This window comes from Alligator mississippiensis, chromosome 1, assembly GCF_030867095.1.
Source record: "Alligator mississippiensis isolate rAllMis1 chromosome 1, rAllMis1, whole genome shotgun sequence".
Lineage (NCBI taxonomy): Eukaryota > Metazoa > Chordata > Crocodylia > Alligatoridae > Alligator > Alligator mississippiensis.
In genome coordinates this window covers 108,992,367-109,009,007 of record NC_081824.1, presented here as the reverse complement: position 1 = coordinate 109,009,007, position 16,641 = coordinate 108,992,367, and the positions used below count along the sequence as shown (strand labels likewise).

General features: G+C 41.1%; 1 protein-coding gene across 2 annotated transcripts in view; it reads right to left on the bottom strand.

The window, feature by feature from the left end:
* TPD52L1 (TPD52 like 1) overlaps window positions 1-16,641 on the bottom strand; it is a 102,337-nt gene that overhangs the window by 8,563 nt on the left and 77,133 nt on the right. Inside the window, exons 4-5 of one of the 2 annotated variants that reach the window (XM_014611028.3) lie at window positions 14,536-14,637; window positions 3,274-3,312 (exon numbers count right to left, since the gene is read on the bottom strand). In XM_014611028.3, the coding sequence (XP_014466514.1) occupies window positions 3,274-3,312; window positions 14,536-14,637 (141 nt within the window). The remainder of the gene's footprint in view (window positions 1-3,273; window positions 3,313-14,535; window positions 14,638-16,641) is intronic. The other variant, XM_014611029.3, reaches the window with a different exon arrangement.

The following is a 16,641-nucleotide window of genomic DNA, read 5'->3' as shown; positions in this document are numbered from 1 at the left end:
GCAAGTACACATCAATAATCTACTGGCAGTCGTTTGTGTTGCTATTTGTCAAATCCAATTGCCCGGATCTGATGAGCATTTTTTAAGCAACAAATTTGCAAGGGCATGTAACAAATTTAAATTGAAAAAAAAATACTGTGATACAGTTACCATCTTATGATGCATTTTTACCATAATCTTCCCCTTAGTAACCAAGGAATGCATGCTTTCACTCTTCATTTGCTTGGTTTTATCAGGTTATGTAGCAACATTCAAATGACTGTTTTGGGCCCCTGAATAGTAGTAAACTAAATGAACATGGCAATTTGTTTTAAAGACAACAGCTACAGACTGACAGAGGTATTTAGGTTAGATGTCAAGTTAGGGGCACTTTTACATGTGCTCTGGGCGTGGGCAGTCCTTTAATTAGAGCGGCTCCAAGAGCTGCTCTAATTAAAGTGCTGCTGCGTCTCCTGTATCAGCATCCCTGTGCTTCAAAACGGTGGTGGGGGCACTTGAACTAAAGTTTGTTCAATGAGCTTCAGTTCAAGCACCCCCACCCCACCCCACCCCACCCTCCCCCATTTTGAAGTGTGGGTATGCTGATACACGAGCTGCAGGAGGCTGCTGGAGGCAGACTCGATTGAGTTGGCTCCAACGCACTTGAATTCCAGTGTATCAGAGCAGCTTTGGCACTTGTGTATAGGTGACCTAGGTGTTTAAATGCCTTGGAGGATCTAAATCGTCAGTGCCTTGATCCCATGAGGTGCTGACTACTTTCAAGCAGACACTGGAGATGCCTGGCTTTTGGCAGGAAAAGGCCTTATTTTGCACCCAATTTTGTCCTTGATTATATGGTTTTGCATTTGATTCCCAATAAAAGCAGACCCAAGCCCTTTGTTTGGCCCTTTGTCCCAGGAGTGGGAAAAAAGTGACCTGCAGCAAACTGAAATTTTCAAGGACAGTGATAATCTGCCAATCTTCCTGGGAACTATATTCTTCCCCTCTTCTCCCCCCTGCTCCCAAGTATAAAGCACAGCTTTTTGGGGAGGGGGTTTGCTTTTTTTTTTTTTTTTTTTTTTTTTTTAATGTTTCAATTTTTAATGTCACTCACTGAAAAAAAAAATGTGATTAACACAGTGAACATAAGTGCTGTGATCACTGTATGCTGTTTAGGGCCAAAACATGGACTATCCTGTAGGGAGGAGGAAAGTGCCCCTTAGTTTCCCAGCTGGGCTCCTCCATTCTGGCCTACAGTAGCTTCCTTGGGGCTGCGACTTGTGATCCCCCACACTTATCCCCCACAAGGTAGGTGGGGTATAGGTAAGACGGACCAGGGAGTAGGTGGAAATTTGATTGCCCTTAAAACACGCTGGGGCTAGAAACAGGTATCTTCATTGGAGTGTTATGAGTTGTGCTGTGACATCTCGCGGCAAAGCTGATCATGCTTCAGGTTTGTCTGGGGCACGTCTGCAAGTAAGGGGAAAATCCTCTTTTGTAGACAGGCTCCCATGTTGGGGAGCAGAATCCCCCACAGGGGTTTCCCCACATTCGCCTGCAAGTGGGTCCCTCCCCTCCACATTTGAAGGTGCACATGTGGTTATCCCTCTGTAAAGGATATCCCCCATGCGTGTCTGCAAAGAGGAGAGGTGGGGACTCACACTCGCTGCTCCATGTTTGCAGCCTGCGGTCTGCACTGGTGCTAGGAATGTGAGCCCGGTCTCCTACAGAGGGACTCCGTCGTACGCTGTACGAGGTGTTTGTCTGCAAGCCCTGACTTACCTGCTTACCAAGATGTATCTCTGAGAAAGTGAGGCTTCTGAGATACTCCTAAGGCTTGAAGGGCCTGATCCTGCCCGGGAATTGTAGTGGTGTGCAAGACCAAGCCCCTCAAGCCCAAGGAGCCTCTACCCTGGGGAGGCTAGAGAGCCCATTCAACTTAATGCTGCTTGAGCTCTTCCACCCTAAGCAAACCCATGTGGGCCACAATACATTGGCCCAGTTTGTTACCACTTTCTACTGTGGCCACCAATTTGAGCATTTGTGGCATGACAGAAGGTATGGTTGTCTGTTTGCTTTCACTTTGTGCTGCCATAAACATTTTTTATGGAGGCATAAAGGTGACACCTGTTTCCACCCTGGGAAACAAAGTTGAGTCAGGGCAAAGGGAGAAATAAACTACAGCAGATAAAGGGATAGCACAGTATAGTATCCCCCAAAGTCTATCCCCAACTCCACAACTTAATCCATATTGCAATTCCCATCTATTATTATTGGAGAGAGAATGTGCAACAGGCTCCTGTTGCATCCTCATGAACTGCCTTTGCAGATTTACACTAACAAGTTGGGAAGAGGTATTTTGTCCGTCACTTTTCTTTTAATTGAATTTTTATTTATTATAATGAGTTTAACAAAAGACACTTAAAAACAAAAGCCCCAGATCCTACTCCCAGTCACAGAAGAGTACAGTTCCTATCAGAATTAGTTCTGACAATTATACTTGCATTTGTTCCCTATATGGATTGATGCATATAAAAGAGCAATACTTAACAGCATAGCCTAGCCTGGGATATCCTGTCCATGAGACCACACGGAGAGAGGGGAGGAGAAAGGGCACAATGACAGCTTGCTGAAGACGTGCATTAAAAAAATCCAAAATATTATATAAAACATTAATTTATCTGACCATATCTGCTTCTACTTGCCCTATCCTTGAAAGATCATCAGAAGTATTCTTGTTTGAGTTCACAAACAAATGATGCACTTTTCTCTATCTTTAAAGCTGATGGCATGAACAGCCAGAGCAAGATGGAGGTGTCTGTGGTAAGCAAGGGAAGGTGCCATCTGTTATAAGGTGGCAAGACTGGGTTTTTTCAGTCAAAAAGTATAACTACTACTTTTCCAACAGGAAAGAACAACTGTGTCCTTCAGCAAAAGAAACTTCTGTGCTGAGAGCATGAGCTAGAGCCCACTGGAGTTGACTTCAATAAGCTTTGGATTATGTCTTGACTGTGCTGAAATGATCTAATTTTCACATTCAGTAATAGAGGGTATAAACATCTGCTCCCTTAAATTTCTCCCAATGGCCTCTCTCGTGCCTAAATACATGTACACAGTTTTAATAGGTAATACAATTAGAAAGAACCCAAAGGCCTGCATTCACACGAGTAATCTTAGTGAGTTATGCGAGGCTACTCAGCTGAGTAAACACTGCAGTCAGGCCCATTGAATGCAAATAAAATATGCATTGTTTTACTTCAGCATAGCTTAGATACAATAGTGTTGGCACATTACCTCATAGCAGGCATGCTTATGGAATGGCGAATAGAGTAACTGCAGTGTGAAAGCAAAAGAGAAGGGAAGAGAAAAAGACAGCACTATGAACACCACTTTTCAACATGAGCAAGACAGTCTACAAGGCATTACGGCATTTTCATTTATTTTATGTATTCACGTTTGCTGGAACTTAGCTCCTGCTGGAGAGAAGCCCCTGAGTTTATTTTCTGAAGCTCTGTCTACCCCAGTCTCGGTATCACTGATCAAGGAGACTGAACAGGCCTCAAAAGAAACTTTGAAAAAGACTTCCTGCTAGCACTCATGATCATGGACTCAAAGCCTTCCTAGTTCAAAGGCATGCTATAGTACCATGCACATGAGCATGGAGCTACAGTTTTATTCTTTAACTGAGAGGTACAAGCCCTGTAAAAAGCTTTACAGTGCACGAAGAACTTGTATTTTAGGTTTTCATGGTGAACATAGAATTGCATTTGAAATGTAAAAGTGGTTTCAGCACGTAGGTTAGGAGGACTTTGTACACTGCAGGAATAGCTGCTGTACCAAATATTCATATATTGCTACCTTCACTATTGATTGGTAGCCAGATCCCAATCCTAAGTAGGTCAGAAAGAAACATGGCACCAGAATTTGGCTGGTATCAAAGTTGGCTGATGTGCACTGGCTAGGTACAAGGAATCAAAACTCGTGGTAGAGGTGATAACTTTTATTAGACCAACTGGATATTTGCAAAAAATTGTCTTTAATTGCAAGCTTTTGGGCACAAGCATCCTTCTTCAGGCATAGGAGAAAAGATTGGAAAAGTTCTCCTGGGTTGAAATGGAAGTTCACATTTCATAGGAGACTTGAAGCTGTGATAAAATCTCCTGTTTGGAACAGTTCACACCTTCAACTCTCCTATGAAAAATGAACTTCCATTTCTACCCAGGAGAACTTTTACAATGTTTTCTCCTATGCCTGAAGAACAGTACTTGTGACCGAAAGCTAGTTGATCTAACAAAAGATATCATCTCTAACGCAAGTTCCGATTCCTTTTTCCTCTAGGCCAAGATGGCTACAACCTGGATACTTGGCTAGGTACAGACATTACAAAAGCTAAGGCAGAATCAATCTAAGTTGCACAGTTTTCTGTAAGTGTAGTTTAGGTCAGAAGCAAACAGAACACACATTTGCCCTTCGGTGGAGAGGGCAAATCTTAGATTCCATTTTTAAACCAGTCTGTGTGTGCCCAGCTTCTGTTATGGGCATAGACTGGTTTCTTGTGTGGTGAACTTGTGTTCTGCTATGGGTATACACTGGTTTCTGATCACTTATACCAGTGATGGAATAAGTGGAGGTATAATGCCTCCACTTAAACCTGGCCATTAAGACAGACATTCATATAAATGGTACATGAGCAAGTTACTTCTCAGTTGTACATACACTTAAAGAGATTTCAGATATACACTAACAATCACCCTCTTGTACACAGACACAGAATCAAAAATTAGAACTGACTCACCTTCCTGCTAATGCAAACATTTCTCCATTAGGTATGTTTTAATCTTTTGTTCAATGAGAATTTAAAATGTCCCTAATATGCTGTGTGATGAATAATGATGCTGAATGCAATACAAGGGTTGTTCAGTTATTTCACAGTGCTTTTACAAACTGCAAATCTTACAAACATGAACATTTCACAAATGCAGTATGATCATGGACCCTGGGTTTCAGCTCTCCCATAATGCTCAGAATAATTAGCAAATCAGGATAAACAATCAAATTTTCACCTAGTTCTTCCACATAACAAAACAGTAGAAAACAAGGTTAAGAAAATGATATGCTGATCTTCAAACCACAAAACAGTACCAAAAATAAGCTTTAAGCAAAGAGAATATTATAGTCGAAAATTACATTAATTCAGGATTCACTGAGATGGGTTACATGATGGATTCTAGCTGCACAGAGTACATGTGTTGAGCTTCTCGTAGGCAGGCTATTTTCTTTTATTTCACGCGAAAAAAAACCTAGAGTATATTATTGATTACTTTAAATAACTGAACTGCTACAATAGGAAATGAGAAGGTACAGCCTTTCAGGATGGTGAGGGGATCTTCTGTTAACAGTAACTCAGAAACCTGAGTTCTCGGTTGCTGTAGGTGCCTATAAGGTTGCCAGAGCTTCGCTTTCTAAGAAGATGGAGAGAGCTGGGAAGAGAATACCAACTCTGTTTAGTAGAGTATTTCAAGATTTTTCAATTTGTTTTCAAAGGCAACCCTTCTTTCCCCCTCTCGTCTCTGTCTTCCACAATTTTGAAATTCTCAATGGAAAGAAGCTCAGCTCGACTTGTGGATCAAATGGAATGCATTTATTTATCTTGAATAACAATGTTGGCAAGAAAGATGGCACTATGTTATGAGGTATAAACCAAACCAAAAACAGTGGTCGCATTTAAGAGAAACGTGCATCTTACCCAAGTGAATGTGATCTGTGGTGGCAGCACAAAGGAAAAACAGCAAGCATTATGAGTTACCCTAAACAAACCTAAGCCAAGAAGCAAAACAAAACAAAAAAACACCCCAAATGTGTGCCCATAAAAAAGTACCAAAGTGTCCTTAGGAGAAAAAGATACAATCATATGCTTCAAAATTTCCATCCTTGAATTCCCACCAGAAGATCATGTTGAGACTCCTTCAAGGCAAAACATAACTTCTTTCAATAATTTTCACTCATCGGTTTGTTATATAAAACCAACTATACATTTTCATGTGCAGCAGAAAATGAGGTATTAGTCCATTAAACTTTGCGTAGGCTCAGATTACTTCAGCTGTTTTAGATCACACTTTCAATAGATGCTGCCTGGTTCAGTAAGAGCTTAGAACAACACACAGCCGACATGGAAGACAATTTTTAGAAAGATAAGGTGGAGGTAGTGGTTTTGTTTGACGCTGGTAGAACAGCAAGTACATTGGACTAATTAGTGAGGTTTCAAATAAGGCAGAGATTAAGAAGCAGGGCACAACACATTTAAATGATTAATAACGATCTGGGCTCTGATCTAAAATCAAAGGCACTACCCAGTGCATGTGAATTAGAACTTGCAGGATCAGGCCTCAATCGCTCATACTTAGAAATATTAACCAAAAAGAAATATTAATAAGGAGCGATGCATTTTTAGCACACATGCATTTTCTGAACCAGCAGCCACTGCTGTGTGTGGAAAGATTATAGAAATGGGAGAAGTCTCTAAATCCTAAACCGTATTAGGAACTGTATTAGAGTAAGTAAATGTGCTTGCAAGGGCCCCCATTCACATTGCATCCAATGTTTAATTTTACGCTTGTAAAATTGCTCATGCTTGTTGTGTACCTCACATGGACTTTTGGAATCAAGCCTTTACATCTTTTTCAAAAGGGCAGTTTAGTATTCTGTTCTCCAGATGACTGATCTACACCCAAATAAAGGGAGCAATTGCACAATCTTCATCCCACCCACCTTATTTGAGGCACTCCTCACATTCCTTGTTATTGCAATCAGAGCTTTCTAAAGACAAAGATTTATGCTCTCTCACACACTTAGCTCATCCATACTGAAACAGAACTAGATTGGTCATAGTCCTAGGCAAAGGTTAGCATGAAGCTACGTCATTCCAGGAGTAACTGCAAGAGGCAGTATGTCTTGGAGACATTGCTGTCCATATAGCACCCTTTCTCTAGAGGAGGATGGCTGTAAATCATTAGCATTCTCCATTTTGGTTTGTTACCAGCCCTTAATTGGAAAAAAATTACATAGAAACAGTAAGAAAATGAAGGGAAAGGAGGTTAAAAACAGTTTTTACTGTTTTACTGTAAACAACCCTTTCTTGCTCAAGCATTAGTACTTTCAACACCGATACTGTTTCCCAATTGACAAAAGTTGGAAAACATTAACTGGCTATGAAAAAATGATTTTTTTCCCTGAGTATTTCAAACATAGTCTATTTTCCAACTGGTAAAGGTTCAAACACAGAAAAATACTGGAAAAGAAAAATTGTTATTGGTTCCAAAACAATTTAAAAAAATCCCCTCAACAATTATCTCACTTAGAAAAAAATAATCTTAGAACATAAAAAAGTAAATGTCAGTTAAACCCAATCACCCACTGAAAAGTCATTTAGAAGATTTCCGGCCAACTTTAGCTATAGCTTTTAGTACTTTTGCTACTCAAAGTCAAGTAACATATACATTCTTCCACTTTTTCCTTCTTTTGCTCAAGATTTATTGCCATCTTTCCTTGACAGACTGAGTGAATAGTTTTTCCTACATAACAAGGGAAGATTCTTATTTAGCACATAACCTACTACACAAGCAGTAATGGATTATATTTAAAGACAATATCATACACAGAAATAAATTTGTTTAAATGAGAGGAACAGTCACACACTTAAAATAAAACCCAATCCATATTTGTCCTTGTTTCAGAAAAAAGACGTTTAATTCTCCAATACCAGCAAGATGAGAAGGAGTGGGAGAGAGGGGGAGGATGGAAAGAAAGCTCCATAAACTGCTATAAGCCTTCTAATCTCTTGTATAATGTAAGCCTACATATCAGACAAACAATTGGGATATTCCATGCTGTATATAATGAATTTTCAGCTGGAAGAGGGAAATGCCTGGCAATTTCTTCTTAGTGGTCAAAAAAATCCAATACACAGTTTGAAATAATGACATACAACTGAAAAGGAAAGGGATTGTTTGTTATACTCCAGGAGTGAAACTTGTTAAATGCAACTCTATGGAGTACTTTGGGGCCCCTCTACACATGCAGGTGAAGTCTCTAATGCGTGGATCTAATGATTATGTGGCTCTAATGCGTGATCCACATAATCATGCCTTCTGCCATGTCACACATGCACAGCAGGAGGCATGATTGTGGGATTGTGTTAGATCCCATAGTGCCTTATTGCCAGTGCAGGGGAAGCCTGATCTTGGGCTCCCCCTGCACTGAGAAGAAGCAAGCTCCTGTGACTGGGAGGAGTCCTCTCAGCTGAAGGGGCTCCCAGTTGCATTGTCACACCATATGCTCCCATGGCTGGGAGGTCGTAGTAGCTGTTATCTCCCAGCTGTGGAGTGTGCCTCTGTGGCTGGGAACCCCTTTAGGTGAGGGTGCTTCCAGCCACAGGAAATTGCTTCTTGCCAGTGCACAGGGAGGACAGGATCAGGCTCCCCCTTCACTGGCAATAAGGCAGTATGGGATCTAATGCGCAATCCCACAATCACACCTTTTGTCATGCATGTGTAGCTGCTGCAATCTCCCAGCTGCCGGATGAGTGGACCTTCATCCCCCGCAGCTGAAAAATCACAGCTGCTACAATCTCCCAGCTGTGGGGAGCATGGTACATACCCGGCAGCTGGGAGACTGCAGCTACTGCAGCCTCCCAGCCCCAGAGGTGCGCGGAGTCCCCCAGGGCTGGGAGATCGCACAGGACTCAGGGTCTCATAGCTGCCAAGTGCTGTGGGGGCTGAGAATCCCCTCAGCTGTGGGACTCTCAGTCCCAGCTGCAAGGGAGACCCTGCTACACGTGCAAATTAAAGCTCAAAAGCAACCAGCTATAAAGTTAGTACACATTTTTGAGGTCTAACTTTATAGATGGTTGGAGCCTCTTATGGCATGATAAGCACTTTGCATGTATAGCTGGTCTTAATTTAATAGCTGGCCTTAATTTAATTGTGCAGTTAACCAGATAATTGCACAACAGATGTAATGTGTAGAGGGAGCATTAAAGAAAACATTCAAGCAGTGTTATCCACCAATAAACACTGGTAACTGTGGAAACTAAAGGCTAGATTGCAGACTAGACAATGTGGCCACAAAGGGGAAGTAAGAACATGCACAAGGACAATCAAACTCTGGGCCTGCTACTTCATCTTAGCAAAAAAACTAAAGAGCAAGCAGAGTTTTGCCAGAGATACTTCCAGACTGGTGCAGCAACCTGATACTATGGCTATATTTTATGGCAGAATTTAGCTATAGCTGACAGAGGTCAGATGATACCCCGAGTACAGAGGTGATCGGTAACAGCAGTAAGAGGTACAACCACAATGTGTCATGGACCACCAAACATACTGCAGATGAGCAGAACAATAGAGCTCACACAGTGCAGTCCAGCATTACTATGGTCAGGAGGGGTAAAGATAACATTCACTGTTATGGCAAATGAATCAAAGGCAGGTAACAACAACAGAATGTATGAAGAAATAAATCTTGGATATGTTCGTATGTTTTGGTGTGCTGTTAATTTTTTTTTTGGTGCAGAAGCCACTGACATGTTTTCTCAGTATGCTATAGTTAACATGAGGCAAGTTTCATGTACTTGGACGTGTCTCCCTGGTGCAGGCCACCTCCAATCACCTACTCAGCATTTTTCTGTGCAATAGGGCACTACCAAAATAGCCTGATTTTTTGGTAGCTGAATGTTTTTAAAAGATGGTATTGTTATCCCCCTTATACAGAGGGGGAGTTGAGGCTCAGATATCAAATTCAAAATGTTCCACTAATTGTAGGTCTCAAAATGAGAATCAAAAATATTTCAGAGAACAGTATTATATAGAGTAGGCTTGTCCAACATGCGGCCCGCCAAGCCATTTTATCTGGCCCACAGCAGCGGTGGTAGTGTTGCCATCGCGGAGTGCACAGAGACATCGCCACCGCGGAGCACGGCGCCACCAGCGGCAGCAGCAGGGTAGGGCCAGCCTGCGGGCCCCAGCTATGCGGGCCCCAGCTAGCAGCGAGGGGAGGGGAACTGCTTACCCCCGTGGTGCCGGTCTCATCAGTGAGCTGAGTCCTGCTGCCACTGCCCCGAGGGGTGCGTGGCACGGGGCTGCCCCAGCCGCACCTGACTAGATGAGCTGGGGACAGCGCGTGCACCTTCTTCCCTGGCTCTGCCCCTTGCCCCCGGCATGTGGCCGGGGTCGCTGCAGCATGGCCCACGCCCTGCCCACGTGCGTGGTGGACAGAGGCACAGGTAAGTTCCCGTGTAGAGCTGGGGGAGCCTCGGGGCCGGGCCGAGGCTGCGGGGCACACGGTTGCTGGAGCCAGGCTGGGCGGGAGGCAGGAGGAGCCCAGCCCAGAGGCACTCTATGTCCAGCCACAACTGGGGATCCTAATGCCCCAGCCCTTATTAAAAGTAGGAGCTGCTGGTCTGGTGCACCATGGGAACTACTCTAGATGCACTTTGCTCAGAAGCAGGCTGCCAGCAATTGAATCACTGGAATCTTATGAGGGTGAGAGGCTGCATGCGGGTCCCTTGACACTTTGGTGGGCGAGTATTGCCTGTATGTGTGTTGGGTGTGGGTGCAGGGATCCGTATGCGAGGGCATTATTGGGGTGAAAGGGTCAATAAGGAGTATGTGTGTGGGGGGGGGATTCATAGTGATGTGGGGGAGATGGGAGTGGATGTAGGGATGAATAGGGGGTGCATGTAGGGAAGGGTATAGGGAGCATCTGTGTGGGGGAGAAAGAGGGGCTGTTGGGAACATGTGTAGGAATGAGTAGGGAGGTATGAAGGGAGCACATATCTTTGGATGGGCTTCCCTAGCGGTCAAGTTTCATGTTGCCATCAATCTCTGTGTAGAAAAGGGCAATTTATTTTAAGACTGGATGATGCTGACAAGCCCTTCTGATGTTGCTATTTAAATTATGGTCAACATTTAAAACCAGGATTTTATTATGTAACCTTTAGTCATAACTAGTTATTAATTCAATAAAAGTAAATCTTCTTGAAGATTATTCTCAAAAATGTCCATATTTGTTGCTTTGATTAGTTTCCACTCTGGCTGATATTTTTTTGACATTTGATCTGCCGACTTGCATTATGCTTCTTTCATTTATTGAGAAGTGAGTAAAAGCGAAAGTGCTTATTTTAGTAAAGTGTTTGGTATTATTTCATTCTTGCTTTTATATTGTTTTTATTTTGGATTTTAAACCACATTTCCAGGCCCATTTCATTGTCACTTCCTGCAACTTCATTGGTGTCAAAGGTCACGTGACATCACTTCCTGATGTGATACCACTTCCTGTGAGGTCTCTGAATATGGCTCACCAGCCCACTGGGTGATAAAAAGTTCGTGATCCGGCCCCACACACAAAAAGGTTTAGAGCATTTTTATGTTCAAAGGAAAGTTCCTGTTCACTTCAGTTGCAAATCAGTGTTCAGCTTTTCTGGAAATCATGGAAATTGCAAAACATCTAGGGCCGGAAGAGACCTCCCGAGATGATCTATTACTTCCCGCTATATCGAGACAGGATTAGTTACCCCTAAAACCAAAACTTTAACAACAATAACCCTTAACCCAGAACAAACCCTTGTCTAACCCTTGTCTTTACCTGTTCTAGTGTTTAACTATTATTAGTTAAAAGGTTTTGTTAATATCTAAACTGTCATTTATAGACTAAACATCCCTAATTCGTTCAACTTTATGCACAAGTTTTATTTTCGTGACTTCTTATCACTTTCTTTGCTCTCCTCTGGACATTGTCCAAGTTCTCTATACCTTTCTTAAAAAGATGCCCAAAACTGAACTCCCAGGTAAGGCTTTATATGAAGGTCGAAAAGAATAGAATAATTACCTCCCATTTCTTACATATGGCACTTCTGTTTTCATGTCCTGGAATTATGTTGGTTGCATGATGTTCAGTATGACCCCCAGATCCTTTTGTGCAGTCCCGCTACCTAGCTAGCTATTCCCCATTTTGTGTTTATGCATTTATTCTTTTTCACCTTCAGTATGATATTTTGTACCATCTTCACTGATTTCAGCTTGCTGATTTCAGATCATTTTCCCCAATATTTCAGGATCATTTTGTTTTCTAATTCTGTCTTCTGAAGCATCTGCAGGCTGTTTCAGTTGGTTTTGTGAATGCACCTTATGCCAATGTTCAAGTTATTAATGAAAATAGTGACTAGTACAAGGCCTAGAACAGATCCCTGTGAAACTCCACCTGAGATGCCCTCCCTATAAGACAGTGAATGACTGATCTGGAGAGACACTAAGTAAAGGTCAGATGGATTTAGCTGCAGGAACAGGACCTCAGGGAAATGTTTTTTTCCTGAGGCCTTGTTCCTACAGCTGAATCCAAGTGTGACCCCCCCAGATCCTTTTGCGCAGTCCTCGTACCTAGTTAGTTATTCCCAATTTTGTGTTTATGCATTTATTCTTTTCCACCTTCAGTGATATATTTTGTATTGTCCCCACTTGGATTTCAGCTTGCTGATTTCCGATCATTTTTCCAATATTTTAGGATAGGATCATTTTTTGTTTAAATTCTGGTTTTTGAAATGTTCTAATACTGTTTTCTGAAATGTTGTTTCTGTGAGCACATAACAGCATTAGGTGCTCAACAGAATCTCTGCCCAGGGCACCAAAACTGTTAGTTATGCCTTTACTAGAGCAGCTCTCTGCCTGGGCTAATTAGTTGTATTAGACCTGCACGGAGCAAGGGTGAAGTAGTATAACTAAGGGGAGACAGCCAGAGGCACCTGGGGCAGTAGCCTTTGTTGTGGTGAGACGCAAAAAAAAGTCATGACCACAGCAGTGGCTGGCCACACCTCCACAATTGGCACTGTGGCAGCCAAGAGTCTCATGGGAAGTAAAAGCGGGTTTCTTATGAAAACTTTAGCAGGCTGGAACAGACAATATATTAGCCTTGGCAGAGTACCAAGTTAATACAACTGTCTTACTTCTGGTGCCTGAGATTGCGTTTTTGTGTTAGCTCAGTCAGTTCTGCACAGCACATCATTTTGCCACGTAGAGATATACAAGTTGTGTATAAAAATATGGGCACTTCCACAGCATCTACATTTTAATTTATACAATTCCAACTCTGAGCATTTTGTACAGTGTTTGCAACCTACAATTTGAAGACATGAGCCAGCACGTGATAGCTTGACACTGAATCTAAAAACAAAGTCTATGTACATGTTGTCTGAGCCAAGTGCAAAACAAAGACAAAGCAAATCTCATTTCTATATTACTTTATTTTTAAAAATATAAATGGCAATAGACATATTAATTCCAAGATGGGCAATATTAAGCCATGTACCAGAGACAAGTGGTAGAGTAGATACCCCATGCTTCTTTATGACTAGAATGAGGAGTTTTATATAATTGGAAAGAGGAAATTCCTAGCATCACAGTGGGACAAAGTGTACCTGGCTTCTATCTCTGGCTAGGTCCAAGATATTTTTGTAATTCTTAAATTCTCTGGAAGGCTACGGTCATCTTCTTGCAACAAGACCTACTAGACCTGTGCGGAAGTAAGGGATGGAATAGTATATAATCGAGGGGAGGCATCCAGGAGGAGACTGGGGGGAGGAGGGCATGGGATGCTAAAATAGTTGACCATAACACCAGTCCTGCCTAGGGCTGTAGAGCTGTCCTGCTATGCCTCTTGAGGCTATTAGGTTGTAGGATGTAGAAAAGATCCATGATAATGGAGACTATCTAGAAGGGCAGACACTATACCTGCCTAAATAAAATGCAGCATGAGCCTATCTTGGAAGGCAATGCACAACAGAGCGAGCTGGACAAACCAGTAGCAAAAAGCAGGAACCTCATAAAAATTTTAAAAAATGTTAGTAAGCTGGAACAAATAGATAAGGATTAGAGACAATAACAGACAGATAAGACACAATGAAGGCAAGTAAAGGAGGAAAGGAAAGTCAATGGGAGTTTGCCAAACAAAAGTTTAGTGAAAGTGTGTAACAACTTCATAGGTTCCTTGGTCTGCCTATGTCCTTAGACCAACACGGCTACAACCTACACCCCTGTAACAAGTTCATGGTTTGGCTGAATTTTTTATTTCATCCAGCACAATTTACTTGAATAGATAAAAATGCCTGAAGTACCTTAGTTATCCTTACACAACTAAATAAAAGGCTGAAGTGTGTCTGTCAAGACCTCTCTTTAAAATTCCATTTGTGAATAAAATCAGAGCAATGAAAATTTAGCTGGATTTTCCTTATTTCTATATTTCTCTACTGTGTGAAGTTAATCAGAAGGGATTTCAGGCTGAAACACCCTTCTTTTCTACTTCGATTTGGAACAGAAATACGTCTTAATATACAAAGATTCTTTCCTGTAGGCTGAGAAACATACGCTATAAAGTCACTTCATTTAACAGTATTGGAAGCAATTCAAATGAAACCTTTAAAAACACTGATTTAAAATCAGAAAGAAAAACTCATGCGCCTTTATTCCCCTTTCCCCCCAAATAAAAACATAGGAGAAGGAAATTCCTAGATACCTCATATCTCCAAATTTCTTGCTGATGACTGTTCCTACATTACTGATAGCAGCTGTTGCCTTTTGTCCTGCATGGCTCAAAGTCTCATGTGTCTTCTTATACCTAGAAATAAAAACAAAACAGTGCTGAGTAGCTGTTAAATTCAAAGTTTCTATGAAAAAACAAATTTTGAAAAATATCAACTATTCATGATTAGGAATAGTTTTGAAATAGAAAACAAAGGGGGGTACACTTAGGAAAACACAGTCCCTGCTACAGTCTATAAAGCAGTAGTTCTCAACCTTTTTAGATCCAAGGCATCTCTTGTTAGACCCAAGGCATCCCCCAGAAAATGCCAGCTCTTAGTTTTTACTCATTTTCTGACTACAGAAAAGTAATATAGCAATTCTTCTGTTGCAAAGAATTCAGAGACTGCAACAAGGTAGAAATCTCTGGGTTTATCTTGTGAATCATATTTGTACACACAATAATGCTAACACTGTGTGGCACCCCTGACACCCTTAAAAGGATTTCAGGGCAACATAGAGTGCCATGGTATCCTGGTTGAGAATCACTGATATAAAGACAGAGACAGACAAAAATGCAGTAGGGGGGAATTCACTAAACTCCAGGGTGATAACCAGGGATCCCGGTTTTCTCTGATTAAAAAAAAATCCCCACTTCTCGGGTTTAAAAAAGTAACCCAAAATCCACATTTTCAAAATATATATTGATATTTCTCTTTTAGTTTTATTTTATATAGAGATATTTGAATAAGTACTTGTATGTAAAAACTACATCTAGCTCTTTTGTGCTCCTTTATGTTGCGCTTTCTGTATAGTTTAATCAGCTGTTTTTTTATAGTGTCTTATTAATATCCTTAAAAAAATACATTTTTTTACTTATGGTTTGATTCTAACTCCACTGAAGTGAAAGGGAGTTTTACCCTGCATTTTAATGGGTGTAGGAACAGCATTTCTTGCAAAGGAAGTGGCTTAATTATCTGGATCCCTCCCTGTATTATAAAACTGTCAAAACAATTTGTTCACATTTGATTATTAGATAACTATTTTACTTGTCTTTGCAATTAAAAAAAATGTTATTCTAATCTTAGGTACTGCAATTTTCATTTAAATACAAAAAGAAAAAAATGCTTGAGTATTGAAACTTGGCCAACAAGCTGCATATTCAAAGTAATTCTGAATCTTTTCTTTCAATCACCCCTGGGATGTGTGGCATGTGTGTTCACACACACAATCCTCTTAATCCACACACACTGGTGATTTTTAAGACATGCTTTGACTTGTCATTACTTGCTTTTCCCTTCAATGCTTTAAACTGTTTCATAATTCGTAAATTAATCATTCCTCTTTTCTGCACCAACAGTTCTTTTGCTGAGTAGACTAATTCTGATTATATTAAAAGCTTCCTTCTGTAGGGTAAAACATTGTGAAGCAAATTAGCCCACAATTAGAAATACTGACCTAACAACAAAATGACAGCAAGCATACCTTATAAAATGATATCTACATCTGCAGAAAAGAACAGTATAAATGTATGTCAAAGCATTTTAAACTATTATTTCACTGATCTTATACTTTTTTGTGTGTATTGCTGCATACCTACAACAACATACACTAGAGATCAGTTAAGGAACCCCATTGCATAAATCCTTGAGCAGCATATCATTTTCTTGTCTACTATAAACAGGAAAATAACTTGGCTCTAGAGAGGCAAGGGGAGGGAGGAAATTAAGTAAAATATTAGAATTTTCCACTCAATGTGTCACGCTAACCTCTAAGCTAGGTCTGTTATAGTCCTGATCATATCTACTGTCAATTCTCTAGAGGTAGAATTAAGGCTGCAGGGTAAACCCTGCTCCTTACCCCTCTAAAATCTCAGAAGCCACATTCTATCAAGATGCTCCTATGTGAGCGTACCTGGATTGTATATAGTTACTCACCCTTAAAAATAAGTGTTTGTCAGGATGAAATTACACATTAGAGTTAGCAAGGCCTACTTCTAAGGAACGTTAGTTTGTGGTTAAGTTAAATAACGCTAGTGATCAGTTCCACTTTTGGGGTTAATACCCTCTCTAATGTGCACTACTCAGACTTGCTGCTAGAG